The 24,197-nt window shown below is 44.0% G+C and overlaps 1 protein-coding gene and 1 long non-coding RNA gene across 13 annotated transcripts in view; one reads left to right on the forward strand and one right to left on the reverse strand.

The window, feature by feature from the left end:
* Positions 1 to 12,682, reverse strand: part of LOC310852932 — a 58,117-nt gene extending 45,435 nt beyond the window's left edge. For 2 of the 3 annotated variants that reach the window (XR_014568453.1, XR_014568454.1), the window contains exon 1: positions 12,534 to 12,682. This is a non-coding gene — a long non-coding RNA (uncharacterized lncRNA). Of the gene's footprint in view, positions 1 to 11,521; positions 11,677 to 12,533 lie in introns of all 3 variants that reach the window. The other variant, XR_014568455.1, reaches the window with a different exon arrangement.
* The window catches only part of SLC4A4 (solute carrier family 4 member 4), a 194,401-nt gene that overhangs the window by 95,873 nt on the left and 74,331 nt on the right, over positions 1 to 24,197 (forward strand). For 6 of the 10 annotated variants that reach the window (XR_014568332.1, XR_014568334.1, XM_083756374.1 and 3 more), the window contains 3 exons: positions 13,263 to 13,398; positions 21,708 to 21,868; positions 22,917 to 23,069. Coding sequence is in view for 6 of the 10 variants with exons in the window: in XM_083756374.1 (XP_083612500.1) it covers positions 13,263 to 13,398; positions 21,708 to 21,868; positions 22,917 to 23,069 (450 nt within the window). In the remaining 4 variants the exon portion in view is untranslated. Of the gene's footprint in view, positions 1 to 13,262; positions 13,399 to 21,707; positions 21,869 to 22,916; positions 23,097 to 24,197 lie in introns of all 10 variants that reach the window. The other 4 variants (XR_014568331.1, XR_014568333.1, XM_083756376.1 and 1 more) reach the window with 1 other exon arrangement.

The following is a 24,197-nucleotide window of genomic DNA, read 5'->3' on the forward strand; positions in this document are numbered from 1 at the left end:
GCTCTGGATTTGTGTAGGGTTTTCTCTTTCTTCTCGCAAAGATATCCCACAAGGCAGCAGAGGTTCAGGATCGGTTTTCCATCTCCTAGATGGGCTGCCTTCCCAGGTTGACAAGCCCATCTGCCCCTCATTTCTGCACATGCAGAAACAACCTTCCTGATCGTTGGACCCGCTATTGGTCTCATCCACTCAATCTCCCAGAGCTTGTCTTCGCATGCAGGGGAAGTCCCTCCCTAACTCACTGAGGGTTCGCTACCCATCAGCTACCCTCCCTTGGTTTAGCCAGCCAGTAGAAGCCATTTCCCGGGGTGTGGCTGCTGTTGCATGCCGACGGCTCAGTCAGTAGAGCTTAATCTCATGGCTGTGGGTTCGAGCCCCATGTTGGGTGAAAGATTCCTGCTTTGCAGGGGGGTTAGACTAAATGATCCTTGTGGTCCCTTCCAGCTTTATAATTCTAGAACCCACAGCTGAGAACTGAGTGTAGGGTGGGGACCAAAGGTGGTTAAAGTACCCCAGAAGGAACACAATGTGTCCTCCATCAGACCCTACATTCTACATAGAGTATTGGTTTATCTATTATTTAACTTGTTTGAAGGTTCCCCTGTGCTGTCTAAAAAGAAAAGAAAAGCTTTCTGCACATCTTGAAAGCTTAACATTCTTCTTCCTCGTCCTCCTCCTCTTGCCATGCAGACTTTTCCATATTGGGAGACTTTAATTGTATATGTGCATGTGGACATGAAACCCCTCTCCTGTTTCCAAATGAACCCCCTGCACCACTTATTTGATTCAGATGTACTGCTTCAGGGGAAGGGCTGCAGCTCAGTGGCAGAACACATGCTTTGAATGCAGAAGGCCCCAGATCCAACCTCTGGCATCTCCAAGCAGGGCTCTTGTCAGAAAAGTGTAGACAATGCTAAGCTAGATGAACTCATTTGGCACAAGACAACTTCCTATCTACCTTGTTTCTGTTCACAGGATATATTGCCCTCTCATTTTTGTTTGTGTGGCATAACTTTCAGCACTCCCTGTCCTGAAACACCTTCCTACCAGCCAAAGCTTTTGAGGCCCTGCTCACCACCCCCTCCTAATTCTACAGAATATCTTTTCTATGAGTTTTTCCTGTTTGATGCACCCATCTTGCTTTCAGAATATAGCCAGGTTCTTTGTTTTTCCTTATGTGTGTTCGTTCCCCTAATTTTGGCCCTTGGGATATTGCAGGTTGCAAAATGAAATATTGTTTCCAGAGAGGGGAATTTAGTGCACAAAGTGATAATAAACGTAGACTGTCTGGGGGAGAGAGGAGAGGATGTGCAGATCTCATTCAGCTTTTGGAGACAGTTGCCACCATTCATTAAAGTGGCCTGAAAGAGTCACAGTTAAACGATGCCAGGCAATTCCTCTAGTGCTGTCCAGGTTGCCTTTTTAGCAGAACTCTCCGTTCCTCTTGCCCAAAGGAGGCCATTGAATAGGACTTTAGGTCACCCGTTTTTCTGGCATTGCTGGAGCCTCTCAAATAGACATCAAATTTAACCCTGTGCTGTTATCTTCAAGTCGATAACCAATGCTTTATTTGTTTTCTCTTCCTATGTGTCAGTGGCATAGCGTGGGGGTGCAGGGGGGCCCGGCCGCACCGGGCACAACATCTGGGGGGGGCGCTCGCACTCGCAGCTCTCTGCCCCTACTAAAATCCACGGGTTAGGGGACGCAAATTACTTGCCTTGCCCCGGGTGCTGAAAACCCACGCTACGCCACTGCTATGTGTTGCAGTGCATTTATTAAATCCTTCCATGCCATCTGTCTGTCTGTCTGTCTGTCTGTCTGTCTGTCTGGCTTCAGCCAAAGCGGTGCAAAAGAGAAGTTGCATCAGGCTGTGTCAGGAGCGAGCCAGGAGTAAATCACACTGTGCAAGTTGGAGTTAACTCCTTATCAGCAAAAACAGGGTCTGCAGAGCAGTGTCAGGCCTAATGAGCACAGCAACTCCTTCTCTGCTGGTCTTGCCCCATGAAACAGTTGCTAAGACTGAAGGCCCCCACTTCCCCACAGATGCCTCCTTTCCAGGGTTCCCCCCTCAAGCAAACAGAGACTGTGCCTGTGCCTGTACATCGCCAATCTCTTCTCCTCCCTTTCCATGTCTCTTCTGGTTCTGGGAGACCACTGGGGAAAGGAGCTTGTTCAGCAGAAGGGGGAGACTCCAGCTGGACTCCGCTCTGCCTCTTGGCTTCTCTCCTCCTACCCTCCTGCCTCAGCTTCTGCCTCTGATACTGGACTTCTCTCTGCCACAGACTCTCCCAGCTCACTAAGTCCTGTTACCTCCTCAGTTTCCAACACCACCTCCTCCCAGTCTTCTCCCTTTGACCACTCATCATTGTCCCACTACCACTCCCCAAGCTCTGAGCCTTCTTCCCTTGGGGGTTCCCCAGTTGGTTCTTCCCACCACTGCTCTTGGTTCATGACAAGCTGCATCAGTCCACGTGGTACATAATAAAGTCCTTGGATAGTATCCAGCACTTCATACGAGGAGTTGGGCTTGCTCAATGGGAATTGCTCTTCTTCACCTTCTTCTCCATGCACCACCAAAATCTGTTCAGCAGGGTCCTCCAACCCTTTGGAACAGATTATGTGGGTGAATGGAGTGGAGACTGCAGATGAGAGGTGGGTGGAATTTGTGTTGTGGAAGCAGACATTAGCTATGCTAATGGAATCTGCCTTAAACCTTAAGTTTATTATTTTGAATAGCTTCTCTAAAAAATGCCAGCTAACAAGTAGTGGCCGTCATTCCATCTTGTGGTTGTGAACTCCACTCATTGCTAAACTGCTGTGTGAATAAATAGTTCCTTTTGGGTGTCCCAAACCTCCTGCCAATCAGCTTAATGATAAGAACGCAATATAAGTTCATATTAGTTTAGGAGCCTCACTGTGCCATATTTGTTTACTTGGTTTGGAACAAGTCCCACATGAAATTGGCTTTAATTTGCAGATTTGCCTTTTTCAGTCACTCTGATAGGCTCAATATTTACTCAGCCCAAGCACCGAAGCGATTTTGGTTCGGCTGATGACACTTAGAGATATTCAGCTGCTGCTTGAGTTTACGAGAAGCACACTTCAGATAAACACATTTCCATCACTGCCGGTGTATGTTTGTTTATCTGCAGTTCTCCGCCCTAAAGCCTTGAGAAACGAGTGGGTAAAACCAGGATTATCTAGCCACATCAAAGATACTTCATGTTTGTGTTCTATGTGAAATTAAGGCAAAGAGATTCACTGCTAAGACAGGATGATGGGTCATCAGATTATGGAGCAAACATCTGACTAAGTTTTATATAGGTGTTTTTCTCTATGATACTAAAATGCTTTCAGCATTTCCTTCATCACTGGCATTTTTTTTTTTTACTCTTTTTGGCCAAAGTCTGGGATAAGGTAAGGTAAAGGTAAAGGTACCCCTGCCCGTACGGGCCAGTCTTGACAGACTCTGGGGTTGTGCGCCCATCTCACTCAAGAGGCCAGGGGTCAGCGCTGTCCGGAGACACTTCCGGGTCACGTGGCCAGCGTGACAAAGCTGCATCTGGCGAGCCAGAGCCGCACACGGAAACGCCGTTTACCTTCCCGCTGGTAAGTGGTCCCTATTTATCTACTTGCACCCGGAGGTGCTTTCGAACTGCTAGGTTGGCAGGCGCTGGGACCGAGCAGCGGGAGTGCACCCCGCCGCAGGGATTCGAACCGCCGACCTTTTGATCGGCAAGTCCTAGGCGCTGAGGCTTTAACCCACAGTGCCACCCGCGTGGCTGGCTAGCTGGCTGTTATTTTGTTAGGCAAGTAGCTGGAAAGGGCACATTTTAAAGGTTTTACAGCCTATATTTCCACATAAATAAATAATTATAAATAATCATAAATAAATCTGTTGGCTAGAATGCACATTTATTTTTTAAACTGGATCACATCTTCTTTATTTCCTTTATTAACAACATTCATACTTCTGTGTGGTCTGGCAGTTTTTGTATATATATTCTTGATAATCAAGTCCTGTGTTGTCATTTCTTCTAGTGCTCATGAGTTTAGAGCGAAGTTTGAAATGTGAAGGCAAAAAAAATATTGCTGATGGATCCATTCTTATGGCATCTGCTTGCATGTTGGCTGCAGGAACCAGACAAGCCCCACAAATAACCCAGAGATGCATTTTAAATAAAAGGACACATTCTACTCATGTAAAAACACGCTGATTCCCGGACCGTTTGCGGGCCAGATTGAGAAGGCGATTGGGCCGGATCCGGCCCCCGGGCCTTAGTTTGTCTACCCATGGACTACATGACTCCCAGCTCTAGAACTCGTATTATTCTATTATTGCAGTTGTCTCTTAAATTGTCAGCTGTTGGTTTCCTCATTCAGTACAGTGGTACCTTGGTTACGAACTTAATCTGTTCCGGAAGTCCATTCTTAAACCAAAGCGTTCTTAAACCAGGGTGTGCTTTCCCATAGCAGTGGGGGACTCAATTTACAAATGGAACACACTCAACAGGAAGCGGAACATGTTCTGCTTCCAAGGCAAAGTTCACAAACCAAAACGCCTACTTCTGGGTTTGCAGCGTTCTTAATCCAAGTTGTTCATAAACGAATCTGTTCTTAAACCAAGGTACCACTGCATGTAATGGACATGATTTAATTTGATGGGTTGATTAATCCTATGCTCCAAGGACCAGAATCCTTGTCTTAGGTCTGTATGCATGATGTATGATTTTTGGAGCGAGAGTAGGGTAATATATGCATGTGATAAGCACAGGCTTTTAACTTGGATGGTGAACAGATTGGTTATGTTTGCTTTGCAGCAAACAAACATATGGTTTTGGTAATGTGATACTGGAATGTGTGAATCAGTGATGCTGATGGGGCAGTAGATTGAAAACAAACAACAGAAAGAATTTCACACCACCATACAGTGTACAATTGACATGAAACGTTTTGATGCTCTAGCATGTCTCTCTGCTCTTGCAAGATCTTTGAGATTCCTCCAACCCTGATGGAAATTGCTTTTTGCCTTTGGGTACTTGAGGGCATAACTTCAACACACAAGAGTGGCCTTAGCCGAACTCACAAGAAACTGCTGACGTGTATGATCTCTAGATAGCAATTTGTTCATTTTGAAATCCATTGTAGGCATTTGCTACATCTTGCAGATGAAACAAAATAGGTGGGGTGCATGAGTGAGTTGGGAGTCCTGCTCCATTTGCTTCATTCAGAGCAGCTCCGTTGGAATGAATGAAAGCTCTGAAGAAGCAAAACATTAGCGCATTGTCCCAGGAGTGAGTTCTGGGGAAAGAAGATGCCACGACATGGGTTTAGCAAAAACAAAATCAATGGGATATGTAAGCACATGTACATAAAATGATAGGTGCTGCCATGCAATTTTAGAAAACAGAATGTTTTAGAAGTTTTGCAAGTACATCAGTCTATGGTTGTCATTTGTGGGATAAATGGTCCCTTAAGAGGACAACCTTACTCCTGGCAAGTTATCATTTGAAATATTTCAGACCTTTTTATTCCACTAAGGCCATTACTATTTATAAACACGGATCTTTTCAAACCTCTTCTTTCGCTTCCTTTGGTCTTTTGCTCCCCTACCCCCATAAGTCCACCTGTGGTAGCCACTTACTGCCTAAAGCACAGATGATAAAGGTAAAGGTACCCCTGCCCGTACGGGCCAGTCTTGACAGACTCTGGGGTTGTGCGCCCATCTCACTCAAGAGGCCGGGGGCCAGCGCTGTCCGGAGACACTTCCGGGTCACGTGGCCAGTGTGACATCGCTGCTCTGGCGAGCCAGAGCTGCACACGGAAACGCCGTTTACCTTCCCGCTAGTAAGCGGTCCCTATTTATCTACTTGCACCCGGAGGTGCTTTCGAACTGCTAGGTTGGCAGGCGCTGGGACCAAACAACGGGAGCGCACGCCGCCGTGGGGATTCGAACCGCCGACCTTGCGATCGGCAAGCCCTAGGCGCTGAGGCTTTTACCCACAGCGCCACCCGCGTCCCTCAGATGATACTTATCTTTAAAGCTATGTAAAACGTTCTGTGCATGGTGTGCCATTGATTGATTGATTATGAGTCCATGAGATTATGGATTTCAGTTTTCTAATATGCATACAGAATTGAGGCAGTAACAAAAAAGAGAGGAAATGTTGTACAGCTAATGGCTGTTCTTCCCATTAATGCTACTACCTTTTGGTGGCTAGCTGAGTATGATTTGAAGTGGTAGAGGGGGAGTTTAGGCTGGTGGAGTCTGTGTGCAACACATGCAGGTCAAAGAGGAAGAGGGAAAGGTTGGTAGTTCATTACTTCAGGTTAATTGGGGCTCTAGCTTGTAGCTTGGGCTTGGGACTTGCGGTGTTTGCTCTCAGCACATCCTGTTCCCTCCAGCGGCCAACATGAAAATATGCTGTTCTTGCTAAAGAGAGCATGTAAATAACCAATGAATGGCCCATTAATCAACAGTGGCACTAAAAAGACCAGTGCGGTGAAGTTTGAGCTGCGGCAGACCTTGTGACCCAGCAAATTCCGCGTTTGGATTTTGGACTTTTAATGTGCATGTTTTAAATGCACAACTGAGGCTTAAATAGAGAAGGAGGGGGAATCTGTGTTAACATGGTATCCTGGGCATGGGTGCATTCAGTTTTACCAGAGTAGCATGTGGTATAGTGCGGAAGGGCTTTCATTTATTTATGTATTTATTTAAAAGCATTTCTAAGGTGCTTAATGCATGTGTGTTTTTAAAGAAATCCCTAACTGGCATACAAAAATAACACAAAAGCAATAAAAGCAGTGAAACACCCTTGTAAGTACAGGCAAAAACAGGAATAACATCAACCAATCTTGGGGGTCAGGAGAAGCTCGGGCAAAGAAAATGCATCCTCACACGGCATCTGGAGCAGCTAATAGTTGATGCTATGTGCACAGCAGAGGGAGGGCCATTTCACAGGGCAGGGGCAATTGCAGCATAGGGGTTTTGCTTAGCTTTCTCCCTAGACGGGGACAGGCGAGTAGCATTCTAACAAGCAGTCTGCTACCTGCAAGCTAGAAAAGGTATAGTGAAGGATGGGTCATGTGCCACTTTTGTGTGACTGAATGGCACTCAGATGCTACTCAAATTGAGCACCGGCCTCAGGGCTTCCTGACACCGTGTGAGGTTCAGAGGCTGGTTCAGAATTCAAAGGCTTTTCGTGCTCTAGGAGCAAAAAAGTTTGGTCCTTTATGAAGAAGGCAGGTCAAAGAGGAAGAGGGAAAGGTTGGTAGTTCATTACTTCAGGTTAATTGGGTCTCTAGCTTGTAACTTGGGCTTGGGACTTGCGGTGTTTGCTCTCAGCACATCCTGTTCTCTCCAGCCCATGCTTTGATACTTATCAGAAGTTAAGTGAAGACTTTTGTTTTTGTTGGGTAGGCTTTTTTGAATATATGGACAATGTTACTGGGATAATTGGTAGTGTATTGCTTTGCTGCATCCAGACACTGTCTCAAGACCTGCACATCCATTCCTGATTCAGATGTGACCGGGAAAAAGAGCTAGGTGTCACCAGCATGCTCAAGACTTTGTCCTTCAGGTCTCCTGATGGCCTGCCCCAACAGCTTCATATGTATATATTAAATAGCATTATGGAATAAATACATGGCTCCTATGCTCAAATAAATATTGGCCACTGGCTGAACTCTGTGTTTCTTCAGACCCTAATGCCCTGTTCAACTGTAATCCTCCTCTTGTGGTTGCTACCCTGTGAGGTGGGGTGAAGTGGGGATAAGCCTGTTGCTCCTGACCCCTCCTGCGTTGCTGCTCCTACCATGCCACACATGTTTGGGGCTGAACAGCTGTAGCATGGAGCCTGCTGAAGTCAAACAGATTCAGAATCCGTATCTTCTAACCACATGGGGAGTGTTACTGAGAAAAAGAGGCTCCTGGCAGCTGACGTTCAGCCCCCCGAGATGTTGGAGGTTGCAAGAAATGCAGCGTGGACGTGAAGGAGGGACAGGGCCTATGAGCTGGTTCCTATTTCCCTCTCGCATGGTGGCAATTTTACGTGTGTGTAAATGCTCACATAGGCCTTGTGCATAAATCTCTGTATGGAAGGTTGGTGCCCAGAGAAGATGCATTGCCCAGGCTTGGTACAAGGGCAAGCAGGTAACAGAGTGAAGGATAGCCAATAGGATGCTATCAGCCCCAGCCTGCATGGCCAGTGGTATGGGATGATGGCCCATGCATGTAGTGCAAGTCTAAAGTCAGCACCTTGGTCAGCGCATGGTGGGAGCCAGAGATGAGTCTAGGCTCACTGGCAGGTCCTTGAATAGAAAACAAATAACCTGGAGACTTCTGAAGCAGGGAGGTGTGTGTTCTAGGTCTTGCTTCCTTGTTCTAGGTCTTGTGTGTTCTAGGTCTTGCTTCTTGGTGAAATTGGCTGTGCTCTGTTCTTGGGGCATCTTGCAGTGCCTCCTGATGCATTTCGGAATGGCTTGGCACAGAAAGCAGGATCCGCAGATGTAAGGGAGTTTCTGTGAGGAAGAATTGGTGCTGGATGACAGAGTAAGCAACCTTGCTTGGAAAAAAGGAGATGGAGGTACCACAGCCCCTTCTTCCTCCTGCTAGAGGGAGAGGGCCTCTATATTTTTGAATAGGGTCCAGGACTCTCTTACTGATGTGGAAGTGTCTGGGTTGAGGCCCTGTCCCATGCGAATGAGATACATTTCATCTACGGAAAGAAGGAACAGTTCGGTCAAGCTCCAGTTTGAATATTTCCCAACCCTCGTGCAATTTGAATGACTTGAATTCTGAGCTTTGATCCATCCAAGTTGCTCCATCCTTTCCCTTCCCAGATTTTCTGCGGGTTTAATAACTCTTTTGTGAATGCATTGACGTGGCCAGGTAACATTTTGAGAAAGTCAGCATGGTCAGCGTTCCACACCACCTGCCAAAAGGTGACATCAGCCTTGCATATTTTATTTACTATTACTACCTTATTTTTTGCCCCCTGCCCATCTGACTGGGTTGCCCCAGCCATTCTGGGCTGCTTCCAACAAAAATACAAAGACACAGCAGAACATCACAGATTAAAACTTCCCGATACAGGGCTGCCTTCAGATGTCTTTGGAAGATTATATAGTTATTTATCTCTTTCACATCTGACAGGAGGGCGTTCCACAGGGGGGAGGGCACCACTAACAATACACTACTTGTATTGTTTCAAAAAGCAATACAAGTCTAATTTTACAGAACTTGAATCGAAATCGGGAGCTGTGAGAGAGTAGACAACAGTTAACTATTCATTTCATTTATGAATCGCTTCCTATAAAACATTCTGACGTGTATATACTCTCTACTAACAAGGCATGTTGGAAATAGAAGGTTTTCAATAGGCACAGAAAAAAGCCTTGCTTCCTACATCATATAGAAAGGGCCTCCTGGTGAGATGTCATCAGCAGGAGTGATTGGCTGGGTATATAAGGGGCAAGACAACCTTTTAGGTATTCTGGTCCTGAGCTGTGTATGGCTCCGTACATTAGTACCTGCACCCTGAACAGAATAGGCATAAAAAGAGTTTGGAGATAGCTCAGGATCCAGGATACCATGTCAGGCAGAATTCCTCCTCAAGTTCATGTCTTCTGCTCCCCCTTGCTTACTCACATGTATGAATCAGAAAACAGAGGTCAGCAGCTGAGGTGCAGAAGGCGACAACTTTTAGCTGAAGTTTTGTTGCTGCTCCTGCTTGTTGGTGGAATGGACACTTTGCCCTCTTGGTTTGCATGGGAAAGGAGCAAATATAGCTTGCTCTTTGACCCTTTTCTGTTCAAAATATGACCCCCGGTGCAAAATAATAATAATTCTATCTGTCTATCTATCTATCTATCTATCTATCTATCTATCTATCTATCTATCTATCTATATCTATCTATATCTATCTATCTATCTATCTATCTATCTATCTATCTATCTATCTATCATCTATCTATATCTATCTATCTATCTATCTCTCTCTCTCTCTCTCTCTCTCTCTCTCTCTCTCTATCTATCTATCTATCTATCTATCTCTATATCTATCTATCATCTATCATCTATCATCTATCTATCTATCTATCTATCTATCTATCATCTATCTATCATCTATCTATCTATCTATCTATCATCTATATCTATCATCTATCTATCATCTATCTATCTATCTAAAGTTGGTGACCAAGGCAAAATGCAGATGTAAATAATGGACACGGGGACCCTTGAATTTTAGATGGACTGCTGAGCGAGCTGTCAGTTACATCAGCACCAGGCTAGAAAGAACTACTTGGATTTGTCTTGAGTCAGAAGATATTGGCAAAGTTTTCAGTTCTTTAGCTTGGATGCATGCAATTAATACAGTATTGTGCTTTGATTCACCAGGTGGGTTTACAAAACAACTACCTCTCCTCTCACTAAAAGGTTTTTTTTATGATCCCTGTCTCCCCCCCGTCTCCCCCCCACCTTCAGTTAGAATGGATCTTGATCCTATTCTGTGTTTTAAAAACAGAAACAGAATAGGTTTGATATGCTTGTCTTGTTTGTCTCACGATGGGAAACTTTTGTGGCAACAGGAAACTAGGGAGAAAATTGTATTTAAAAAGCTGTTGTTGTTATTGTTGTTTTAAGTAAGAGTTCTTTAGACTATTGTTGCAACTCCTGATTTGCTCAACCCACTCTTAGTCTAGGAACTGGATCTTGAGTGTGTTCTCATAGCTGTTATTTTAATTATTTTTCCCTCTGTTACATTATTTTTTTAAAAAAGAAACTAATTAAAATTATATCCACATATTGTACTAACTCAGTAATCCAAAAAACGTCCATGTGTTGCAGTAACACAGCAGTCCAAATTAACCTAAAAGTACACAAACCAGCCATAATGAATGTGTCCTGAAACTAAAGAATACCAAGTATAATCCAAGGAAGAAAGAAAAAGAAGAACACAGAAGCAGAATGCAACAACACCTCCTGAAAATGCTTAATTAACTTTCAAACAACAACAGCTAAACCATGTATATCAAAATAAGAACCATAACTATGAAAATATATTGGTGAAGGAAGAAAGTTAAACCCAAATAAAATCCTTAAAAGCAAAGGATGATATCACTATGCCAATCTTGTAGTTTTATCAGTTTTGGAAGAAGTTTCGGTTGAAAGGCGGGACATAATTGTCCTAGGCTCGTGGCTTTTGTTCGCTAGAACACGTTATAGTCATGCAATGTAGGGAGAAAAGATATGGGACAAAGCTTTGGCTGAGTTTTCCAGTAACTCTAAAAAATGGCACAAGGTGTGATAAGCTCAGTCTGACAGCCCAAGGAGACTGCAGAAGTAACTTCCAGTGACTTGTTTCCAGATAAAACATATATCAAGACCCAGATGCCCAAAGAGTCTGAACCAGGGATTCCCAGAACTTTGACATGCACATTTGCTTTCTGAGTTAAAATACGGGAGGAACATTTTACCCTTGCAGCCCAAAGGAGTAAGAAGATGAGAGCAACTCACTTTTGAGCAGGGTTGGAGAATCTATGGCCCTCCAGAAGTTGCAGAATTACATCTCCCATCATCCATGATTGTTGGCCGTGCTGGCTGGGGTTGATAGGAGCTGGAGTCCACCAGCAATATCTGGAGGGCTACAGGTTCCTGTTTGCATTTGACAGCTTTAAACACAATCAGTCAATGAAATTGCCTAAAATTGCAGTTGACTCCTCAACATGGAAATAATAATAATAATAATAATAATAGTAGTAGTAGTAGTAGTAGTAGTAGTAGTAGTGCTGCAAGTTTAGGCATGCAGTTGTTCCTTTGGGTCTGGTATGAAAAAGAACTTCTTAACAGTGTTCTTTCCCCCCTCTAAATTTTAACAGTAAAGGTAAAGGTAAAGGTACCCCTGCCAGTATGGGCCAGTCTTGACAGACTCTAGGGTTGTGCGCTCATCTCACTCAAGTGGCCGGGAGCCAGCGCTGTCCGCAGACACTTCCGGGTCACATGGCCAGCGTGACAAGCTGCATCTGGCGAGCCAGCGCAGCACGCGGAACACCGTTTACCTTCCCGCTATAAAGCGGTCCCTATTTATCTACTTGCACCCGGGGGTGCTTTCAAACTGCTAGGTTGGCAGGCGCTGGGACCGAACGACGGGAGCGCACCCCGCCGCGGGGACCATGCGATCGGCCGTCCATGCGATCGGCAAGTCCTAGGCGCTGAGGTTTTACCCACAGCGCCACCCGCGTCCCTAAATTTGAACAGTAGCTTTCATCAAATGCAGCATCTTAAAGAAGTGGCACTTGCCGAGTGTTAGGTGATGTGGAAATGCCTTTAAACATAGTTGCTTGGATGGTTGGCGGTTAGTTGCAGTTGGAGATGCCTGAGCAAAATGTTAAAACAGCAAGACATTACAGACCAGCAGGTGTTAATGGTTCTAGCCTAGGGATGGCATGTTCTAGGTATGGCATGGTATAGCAGGTGTAACCTACATGTGACCAAAACTAGTGTTCTTTTTAGCTACACTGTGTCTTACCTGTCGATGGGTTGATAGCTTTGTGCCTTTCTGCTCCTTCCCTTTTCCTCACTGTGTTTGATACTTGACTAAATGGACCAGAGTACACAGCAGCTTCCCATGCAAAGGAAGAGCTGGGCTATTTTGTTAAATATTCCCTTTTACGCTGGTAATGAGTGTTGCCTCGCAAGCCAATGAAAGTTCCAGCTTTGTACAAACCGGGGGGGGGGGGGAGTTGGCAGTGGGAAGCCACTTCCTCTTCACGAGGTGCCCCCCAAATAGTTTTGGCTGGAACTGGTTCTCTGCCTATAAAGAAAAAGACTTTAAAGGACCTCGCCTGATCAGAGTACTAAAGGTCCCTGGGCATGCACCATAGAGCAAATTGGTGCTGAGCCTGGAAGCTCTCTCCTGTTTTTTTGGACGAGGAGCTGTGTGGGTCTGCTGTGAACACAGAGCTTAGAGGAGTGGGGGAAGAAGAGGCACGTCCTCTTGAACTTTACCCCCAGCTTGAAAGTTGTTTTCTTTTTTTAAGAAGTAAGTTGTAAGAAAAGAGAGACTTGAGAAGTAGGCACCTAGCAAATAATAATAATAATAAAAAGAGCCGACAGCCCGCACTCAGAGCTGAGATGTCGGATGGAGCAGGCGACGAGGAGAAGCAACCAAATGGATGTGGAGAGAAGGGAAGGGAGAGGAATCGCACCTCCCTGATCATCCTGCAGTCCGTTAACCGCAGTATTTTCACCTCTGCAGTCTCCCCCGCCGCCGAACGCATCCGCTTCATTTTGGGCGAAGACGATGACAGCCCCGCGCCACCCCAGCTCTTCACGGAACTGGACGAGCTCCTGGCTGTGGATGGGCAGGAGATGGAATGGAAGGAGACCGCAAGGTGAGTTGGCATCGCTTTGTCTTTTCTGGGGGAAGCGGATGGCCCCTTGAGGAAGAAGTTGTGGCAAGCCATGTGTTAATTTTGGGGAGCACCTTCTTCTGGAAATTTGGGGGGTTCCACAAGTATCATTAGGACTGTAGCTCAGTGGGGGGACCTGAACTGGATAGGTCTGTTGGCAGAGCATGAGGCTCTTAATCTCAGGGTTATGGGTTGAGCCCCACATTGGGACTCTGTCCCTTCCAACTCTCTGATTCTATGATCCACGGTTTGCAGCATCTCCAGGTATGACTGGGAGACTCCTGCTTGAATCCTGAATCCTGGAGGACCTCTGCTAGCCAGTGTAGGCAATGTGTGGACCAATGGTCCGACTCAGTAGAAGTCAGCTTTCTCTGTCCCTTTCCTCCTGATTATTCTCTGGTGGCTCTGGAAAGCTTTTCCAATAAAAAGGAACCAGAGGGATTTTCCAAGCATTTGCTGGTGAATAGAGCTACTATATTATCCTTAATTATGGGGAAGGGTCGTAGCTCAGTGGCCAAGTGTTTGCCCTGCAAACAAAAGGTCGCAGGTTCGATCCCTGGCATCTCCAGGTGGGGTTGGGATGGAACTCTGCACGAAATCCTGAATTGTCACACCCAGTCAGTGTATGTAAGACTAAGCTAGACAGACCCAATGGTCTAAAGCAGCTTCCTAATATTCCTATCCTTTATTCAGAAGATTAGCACGCAAACAACACATAGACAGTGATCTTTGCACGGCACTTGTCAGAAAGGTGATTGAGTTATAACATCATTAATTCATATTAAAACCATCTGTGCTCAAAAACAAATTTCAAATATAGTTCCTCATCTATCTATCTATCTATCTATCTATCTATCTATCTATCTATCTATCATCTATCTATCATCTCTCTCTCTCTCTCTCTCTCTCTCTCTCTCTCTCTCTCTCTCTCTAATCTATCTATCTATCTATCTATCTATCTATCTATCTATCTATCTATCATCTATCTATCTATCTATCATCTATCTATCTATCTATCTATCTATCTCTCTCTCTCTCTCTCTCTATCTAATCTATCTATCTATCTATCTATCTATCATCTATCTATCATCTATCTATCTATCTATCTATCATCTATCTATCTATCATCTATCTATATCTATCTATCTATCTATCTATCTATCTATCTATCTATCTATCTATCTATCTATCATCTATCTATCTATCATCTATCTATATCTAGTGTAGTGGTTATTATATAGGATCTCAGCCAGGAACTCTCACCTCAACCATTAACTTGCAAGATTGTTTTCAGGCAAGGTGCTATTTCTCAGCCTCAGTTTCCCCTGTGCAGTATGGGGACAGTAGCACCGTCCTACCTCACAGGGTTGTTTTTAGGGTTGAGGTAGCTGAAGTGATACAAAATGAAGTTTTGCTGTTGTTATATACCTTGGCTTGAATAATTTCTGACTGAAATCATTTTAAAGTAACAGAATAAAGCCCCCAAAATGCGGTCATTCAAACATTTAGATATTTTCATTTTGGGATTAGCATGAATTTAACACCTTGAGGTTGGGTTTTAATTTGCATGCACACAATGCTTACTTTCTTATTAGACTCATAAAAAACATTTTGGTCACTTACGAGCAATGCAGCATGCAGATAAATTGTGCTGGAGTGATGACACAATTCAACAATAATTAATCAAGTCACTATCGTGTAATCAACCTAGCCGTAATTCCAGTGGGGCTTGCTTGAGCGAGACTCTGCTGTGACATTACAATAACTGACCCCTTTCCCCAAATCTAGACTTCTGTTTTTCTCTTCCAGTGCTGAGTCATTGTTTTCCAGGGCCCTCCACCTCTCCCCCCCACACTTTTAAATATTAGCTCTTCGGTTTTCTCTTGTTATCAGAGTTCTGCTAATCTTTCCCCCCACCGTCTGCCTTAAGAGCTTCTTACTGTGTTTGGATATATTAATCCCTACCTGTGAATATCACCTTGTTCTCCCTAACTCTGGGATTCCTACTTCTCAAGGGAAGCTCCATGCGTGAGGATTACTGAGTGGGACACTGGTCTTACACACCAATCCTAACCCAAAATCTAACCCTCTTACAACAAACGCATGCCATGGGGCTGTCGCAAAACGTGTGTGCCTTTTTCTACACCAGTATACACTTTTCTAGGAAAACTGATTCAGACAGGTTTCACAGATGAGTGTACACTGGATGATTAATGTATGTGGCCATACTTTCCATGCAGGGAAATGTTGATGTTGCGTGATGTGACCATAAAACGAGGAGCTCATACTTTTGCTTCTGTAAGGTTTAGAGCAGGCATAGGCAAACTCGGCCCTCCAGATGTTTTGGGACTACAACTCCCATCATCCCTGACCACTGGTCCTGTTAGCTAGGGATGATGGGAGTTGTAGTCCCAAAACATCTGGAGGGCCAGGTTTGCCTATGCCTGGTTTAGAGGCTCTGAAGAAGAAGAAGAGGAGTTTGGATTTGATATCCCGCTTTATCACTACCCTAAGGAGTCTCAAAGTGGCTAACATTCTCCTTTCCCTTCCTCCCCGACAACAAACACTCTGTGAGGTGAGTGGGGCTGAGAGACTTCAGAGAAGTGTGACTGGCCCAAGGTCACCCAGCAGCTGCATGTGGAGGAGCGGAGACACGAACCCAGTTCCCCAGATTACGGGACTACCGCTCTTAACCACTGTACCACACTGGCTTCCTCTGGGTTGCTTTGCATTAGATAATCTGCTCCCTGCCCCCCAAAAATAATAATTGCACTTGTCCTACACATCTCTAGCTTTCCCAAAAATTTTATGCACGTTGCATAAAAATGGCCTTTTAAATGTGTTTGTTGTAGGGGAGTTATGGGTTGGTTTTTGTTTTTATTGTGTATTTTGTATTCTCATTTTGTGTTTTTCTGTTATGAACTGCCCTGGGATCTTCGGATGAAGGGCACTATGCAAATTTAAATAACAACAGCAATGAGGTTAATAAAAAATGAAAGAGAAAACTTATAAATTCCTCACAGCTGATTCAGAGGTGAAAGAGGAGAGACCCTTAGATCAATTAAATCACTGTGTTTATTATCAAAAACTTCATATAGATGCTATTTTTGGTAAATCATCTTTTAAAATATTTTTTTTTTTTTAAAATAAAATTTAAAGAGAAAGTACCAGTATTGAAACACCTTTTTTAAAAAATATATATATAAAAGGGCAGCTTTGAAAAAGACAACAAAATGTTGTTAAATACAGAAAAAGCAAAGGGTACTCATAAAGGGCATTTTGTATACAGTTCCTTTAAAGAAGAACAAAGCATCATACACTGGATTCACATATTGGTATACAGAAAAGTGGGGAGGAGAGAGGAGACAGGGAGATGTAAGATTCATACAGGTGACTTTTCAGATATTGAACTTACAGCTGAATAAATGAAGCCACCGCTGATTCCTTATTCCACACTCAGAAGCACACCAATAAAAAAATTGGTCCTGTCTTGTTTATCTACCTATTTTAAAATTGAGTGAATGCCTCTCTTCTCCCAAGTTCCCACACACAATTGTGATTGGTCTTGTGATGCAAATTTTCGTAATGAATTGTCCAGAAGAAATAAAGTGAATTCAGGTTGCCCAAGACCATCCCTCAGGGTATCTAAAGCTAAACAGATCTGGATTTTGTACCCTCCCCAAAATGGATACTTTTAAGAGAAAATGTTTTAGGGAGAACACTTCCTTTTATTATTATTAACGCCCTAATCTAGCCATCTAACAACAAACATACCGGTGATCATACCCATTATTACGCAAAACAAACAGAATTAGGAATTCACAATATACTACAACTTTTAAAACAATACTGAAACTAACTATATGGTGTGAGCTGAACTGTTATGGATTTGAAACAAGCTACATTAAGTGGTTTCCAGCTGTAATGCTTTAAGAGAATATGGGGGGGAAAGGGGGGGCTTAGAAATAGGCTAAAATTTATTAATAAGGATTTGCTGAACTAATAATTCGAATTGGAATACAAAAAAGGGAGGTATGAGGAGGTCTGGGAAATAAGTTAATGAAAAATAAGCCATGGAAATTTTATGTGTTTTTAATTATTTTTATTTCTGTTTTTGTATTTTTGTTATTTTTTTCCTTTGTCTTTTTACTTTTTGATCTTTATTGTATTATTATTGAAAACCTTAATAAATATTCTTGAAAAAAAAAGAAACAAGTTACATGAGATACAATTTGGAAACTAGAAAATTTGCAAGACTGAAGATTTTGTGAACAAGAGTTAGGTTGGCCAAAGACTAACCATGGCACGCCTGATAGTTTCCACTTAGAGAGGGCTCCTGCTCTAGAATGATTTCCAAATGTTTCTGTATAGCTGCTGAAGAAGTTTTGGTAGCCAGAGGAGTAAAAAGCTTTTGGCTTATGATAAAAGAAACATCTGGTATTCTTACTACAATCCACTGCCACAAAATGTGCTGATGGTCACCAACTTGGATGGCTTTAGAATAGGATTAGACAAATTTATGGAAGATGGAAGCTCCGAGTGGCTGCTATCTTACACCTCCAGCAATGCAATCATAAGGGCGATTGCCATTATGTCCTTCTTTCAGGAATCTGGTTGGCAACTTTGAGAACGGGATGCTGAACTAGGTGACCTTTGACTTCCTCGAGCAGGGCTCTAGCTGTTGCTACGTTATGCAGAGAAATTGTATATTGCCTCCGTAAAGGGGTGAGCACTATATTTCTGTGTGACAGAAGTACAGTGGTACCTCTGGTTACGAACTTAATTCTTTCCGGAGGTCCGTTCTTAACCTGAAAGTGTTCTTAACCTGAGGTACCACTTTAGCTAATGGGGCCTCCCACTGTCGCTGCGCCGTCGTCATGCGATTTCTGTTCTCACCCTGAAGCAAAGTTCTTAACCCGAGGTACATTGGTGCCTCGGGATACAGACACTTCAGGTTATATAAGCTTCAGGTTACAGACTCCGCTAACCCAGAAATAGTACCTCGGGTTAAGAACTTTGCTTCAGGATATGAACAGAAATCGTGCTCCGGCGGCAGCAGCAGGAGGCCCCATTAGCTAAAGTGGTACCTCAGGTTAAGAACAGTTTCAGGTTAAGAACGGACCTCCAGAACGAATTAAGTTCTTAACCCGAGGTAAAAAGGTAAAGGTAAAGGTACCCCTGCCCGTACGGGCCAGTCTTGACAGACTCTGGGGTTGTGCGCCCATCTCACTCAAGAGGCCAGGGGCCAGCGCTGTCCAGAGACACTTCCGGGTCACGTGGCCAGCGTGACATCGCTGCTCTGGCGAGCCAGAGCCGCACACGGAAACGCCGTTTACCTTCCCGCTGGTAAGCGGTCCCTATTTATCTACTTGCACCCGGAGGTGCTTTCGAACTGCTAGGTTGGCAGGCGCTGGGACCGAGCAGTGGGAGCGCACCCCGCCGCAGGGATTCGAACCACCGACCTTTCGATCGGCAAGTCCTAGGCGCTGAGGCTTTAACCCACAGCGCCACCTGCGTCCCACTGTACCACTGTACTATTTCTGGGTTAGTGGAGTCTGTGACCTGAAGCTTATGTAACCTGAAGTGTCTGTAACCCGAGGTACCACTGTATAGAAAAGGTGCTAGATGTGAACTTGTGTCTGTGACACACCTGCGATTTTTACAGAAATGTTTGGATCAGAGATTTATGTTTTTAAACACAACTGCCATGGTCTGCCCCTGTTTCTCAGACCAAGGTTAGGCTTGAATTTTAAGGCTTTAAATTAATTTTACAGGCATCTTCCAAGTCAAACACATTTTTCTCCACCATCTGTGGCACAAGGCAGGTTTTGAGCTCTGTATTGTCTGCCTTGAAGCCCATAAAATTCCCCCAGGGAGCTGGTTTTTGCACTGTAAACCAAACTTTGGTTTGGTGAGACTGTGTGAACAAGCAGGTTCTCAGAGAGCTTCCTCTGCAGTCTTTTTTGCTACACTGCACCATGGTTTGACTTAACACACTTGTCTTGTGGTTAAGGCCTCTCCAGAATAACTGTGAGTTTGTTCTGCTAAGGTTTGTTCTTGTGTACAGCTCATGGTCATTAAAGTATGGCCTTAACCATGACTTCTGGTTTGGACAACATGCTAAATTAAATGAAAAAGAAGATTGCCAACAAAAATGAACATTTCCTTATTTTTCTGCTGTGAAAAATGATTGACTGGGAAAATTTGTCCGGACAAACCATGGTGGGGTGGGGGTGGGGGTGGGGGGAAGCAAAGTCTTATCTTTATCTTCTTTTAGTTGTAGATTAGGACAAAGGGCAAATGCCGTCTGGTGTAGAAACATTTTTCCACACCTAAGGGCTGTTTCATAAGCACAGACAAGGGTTGTAAACTCCTGACCTGTAGGGTAGCTTCTTTAGCTTTTAATAGCTGTGTGTGGGAGAGAGGCCCAGCAGGTGCATAATTAAATCTCCACCACCGTAATGATGGCAGGTTGAGCAGCTGCAGGATTTCGCATTAAATCAACACTGTTTTGAAGGGAGATCATGCAGGAACTGGAAAGAGCGGGTTGCACGGGGCTCCCTTGAGACATTGCGTCAAACCACAATTAAATAAACTTTACTTTGTCTTGAAGATCTGAATAGGCAAACCACGATTTGCAGTTGGCTGGCAAACCATAATAATAAAAAAATCTGTTTATTATTTATCAGGCCTTATTTTATTTCCCCTCCATAATATTCCAGTAGTCAAATCACCAAAAAATACAAAACAAAAATTTAGATTACAAAACAAAAAGCCCATACAGTGGTACCTCAGTTGACATATGCTTCAGCTTACAGACTCTGCTAACCCAGAAATATTACCTCGGGTTAAGAACTTTGCTTTAGGATTAGAACAGAAATCGTGCTCCGGTGGCACGGCAGCAGCAGGAGGCCCCATTAGCTAAAGTGGTGCTTCAGGTTAAGAACAGTTTCAGGTTAAGAACAGACCTCCGGAACGAATTAAGTACTTAATCTGAGGTACCACTGTAAATGACTTAGCTAACATGAATTCATACTTTTTAAAAAAAAGTTTCTTTAAATTATTGATCTAAATTATGGAAAAACTATACTGTGCATTCAAAAATATTGTGTTACTTTTACAATAATCAACAAAAATAACAAAATTTCCCCCCTTTGAAGCCATAGTTGCTGGTTTATGCTCACGGTGGTTTTGTGTGTTGTCTGAATTCATGTCTCGGTTACTGCCATTGCTCTACTTCTGGGGGCTAGGGGCGGTGGTGGTGGTGTGGCTGGAAATGTAAACAGACTTTGAAAAGCTGGTATCACTGGATCATTTCATTATTTCATCAATTCTTATTGTTTTGAATTTTATTGTGTTATCATCTTCCTTAGTGGGTCATGCAAACTGCTATTCTATTTTATAAGGGTAGGGGGCATTGAGGATGGAGTGGGTGATGGCCCAAAAATGTTTGGGGACCACTGATTTAAACGATAAACATCTCTGGTATAGAGGTGAAATTGAACTGAGTGGTTTCTTTTTTGAATGAATAAAGACCACTGTTCATTCAAGGCCAAAGAAGCAGTCACGGAAAGCACAGCTGGAATCAGAAAAGATGCTCCCTGGAATCCATTTGGGCTCCACAGTTGCAGAGATATTTGTGGCTCATGCGTAGCAAATAATAAACAGCGGGAGGCATAGAGACATGTTTCTAGTGGATACTCTGCCTTTCTGAAACTGCCTTTCCCTATATCATAGAATCATAGAAACATTGAATTGGAAGGGACCCTGCGGCTCATCTACTCCAACCCCCTGCAATGCTTATGTTCTGTGTACAAATCCAACTGTATTTCCACAGGGGTTGGTTTATAACCAATATGCAAGGCCAACTTTAATCCAGTGGGAGAATGTACACCAAAGATGAGAGATAGTATTGTGTTGATGGATGGTTTTTCTGTTTCTTTGCCTTGGAGCTGACTGCTGCTCCTAACGCATACCCAGTTGTTTGTTTGTTTTAATTAAACAAATGCTAATTTATATCATTTTAAATTGATGTTATGCATATTTTATTTGGTATTTTAAAGGCCGTCAGGCCAAAAATCGGTATATAAATAAGCCATAACATGTAAAAAGAGGAGGGAAAGAACTTTGCAGTACTTTTGAGACTAATGGATTTGTTGTGGCACGAATTTCTTAATGAAATATCTGATGATGTAGATGCTTGTTCTTGAAAGCTCATACAGCAGCGCTTCTTTGTACGTTCATCCTTACAAAGTCTCTTTCAACTCTCTCTCTCTCTCTCTCTCTCACAGGTGGATAAAGTTTGAGGAGAAAGTGGAACAGGGTGGAGAGAGGTGGAGCAAACCACACGTTGCCACATTGTCCCTTCACAGCTTGTTTGAGTTGAGGACGTGTATAGAGAAAGGGTCGATCATGTTGGATCTGGAGGCCTCATCGCTCCCTCAGGTAGTAGGTAGGTGCTTTCGAACGCAGTGCTCTGGACTGTCCTACATCGCAAGAACCAACCTGGTCCGTTGAATGGGATGTTGGATCTGGGCATGTGTTTATTTTACGCTGCTTTTCAGCAAAACAGCAACAGCGACCAAGCTTCCTGGGGTGGGTTGCAGATCAATGAAAACAATATGGCCTCTACCGTCAGACTTACAATCTAAAAAGACATAACACAAAAGGAAAATGGATTTTGAGGAAGGAGGAAACAAGCAAGCTTGGGTACCAGTTCTTTTAGGTGCAAGTTAATTGCCTACTGGGATGGAAACAGTTCAAGGAGAGGATGACCCAAAAGTTGCTGGGGTCTCAGCTGTCTTGATAGTGTGCCTGTTCATCTCGTTCAGTATCTTGGATAGTCTACAAGATAGGAGTGGGGGATCTGTAGTCCCCTAGATGTTGTGGGACCCCTAACTCCCACTTTGTATACCTCTTGCTAGTTTCTTTGTTGTTGTTGTTTAAGGATTAAAACACATCAGTGTACACCAACCTTTCTCAACCTGTGGGTCCCCAGATGTTGTTGAACTACAACTCCCATCATCCCTGAGCTCTGGCCTTGCTAGCTGGGGGTAATGGGAGTTGTAGTTAAACAACATCTGGGGACCCACATGTTGAGAAAGGTTGGTGTAGAGGGTTGGGCAATATATCAATCCATTGTCCAAAACTGGTTTGAAGTCCATATCATGATACCTGTTACATAATTTTTGACCTAGCAATATATCACACATCATGATGTGTATGTGTGTATGTGAGTGATGCAACCCCCCCCCCCGAAGCCAGCCAGTGCTTCTACAAAGCGCCACCCTTATTTCAGACATTGTGATATATCAGTATATTGCAATGTTTCGCTGGTGGTATATCGTGATGTTGAAAACCAGATACTGCCCAGCCCTATGCGTATGTGAACTTACACATACCAGCCTACTCTGAAACCATTTTTTATTTTTGTTTACATTGATTTACTCCTTTTCTTCTCTCCCTGCCTCCCCCCTCTCCCCAAATCCTCGTGTTTGCAGAGATGGTTGTTGACAACCAGATCGAGACAGGCCTGTTGAAGCAAGAAATGAAGGACAAGGTCACTTACACCCTGCTCAGGAAGCATCGCCACCAGACCAAAAAATCCAACCTGCGCTCCTTGGCCGACATCGGGAAGACTGTCTCCAGTGCAAGTAGGATGTTTACCAACCCAGATAATGGTAATGCAGAAGCCAGTGGGCTTTGGCCTTCCCGTAGAGACCCACCGAAACCCTGCTCCCCACTAACTCCATCACCATCTCATGGCAACGCATCTAACCCCACAAGTAGAGTAGCAGACCATACTGACGGATGTATCAGTTATGGGCTCTGAAGGCTTCTTAATGCTGTGGCGCATCGCTCTAACCATATCTCCGTGGGCTAACTGAGAAGAGACATGGGCGCGCTTCGTTTTTGTTAGTCTGCTTTAGTCAGTCACTTCAGTAAAGCACCTGGCGTGGCACACGCACGAAACGGCACAACACAAACAACGATGTGTCCTCCGGAATAGAATCGGGCTGCATCCACACAGCAGCTCATCCCGTTTCCCTGACATTTAATTTATCTCATTATATTGGAACGTTCATGTGGTGTAAAATCAACTTCCAGAAATGGAACACAAGCTTGGCACTCATTTCCATGTTATTGGCTTCCAGGGGGGAAAAAAATCTTTTTGCAAACAGTGTGGAATTGAGTGCTAACCTTGCACTATGTCCCACTATATTCCCGGGAGTGGCTTTTATGTCATGTGAAAGCTGAAATAGAAGGTGGAAATTAGCAGTTAGGGAAACGTCAGGAAAATGGGAATGAACTGCCACATGAATGCAGCCTATGACACATTGAGCTATCTAGAATGTGTTAGACTGTAATGGCGGGTGAAAATTGTCCTGAAGTCATTTTGAGTGTTGGTATGCAAAATAGCAGATGGGCTGTGTAATAGTCCTCTGTGAGCAGGGGTGACTTACCCATAGTCCTCTGGATATTGTAGGACTCCAGCGCCCATCATCCCCACCAGCATGGTCCATGATCAGGGATGATGGGGGTTGTAGTCCAGCAATATCCAGAGGACAGGTCCCACCCCAACCCCCCAGCTCCAGAGGCTTTTGTTAGAATTCTGGGAAACAAGTGCATTAACCAGAAAGAGAGGGATCCTCTCTAGTCCTCAAGGATAAAAGTTCAACAGTTCAATAGTGTTGAGTTGAGAAACTTCAGAAACGCAAAAAAGGTGAACAGAGCAATCATCATCTATATTACTACAGGGGTACCTCGGTTCTCGAACACGA

Source organism: Podarcis gaigeae (genome assembly GCF_964106915.1).
Source record: "Podarcis gaigeae genome assembly, chromosome: 9".
Lineage (NCBI taxonomy): Eukaryota > Metazoa > Chordata > Lepidosauria > Squamata > Lacertidae > Podarcis > Podarcis gaigeae.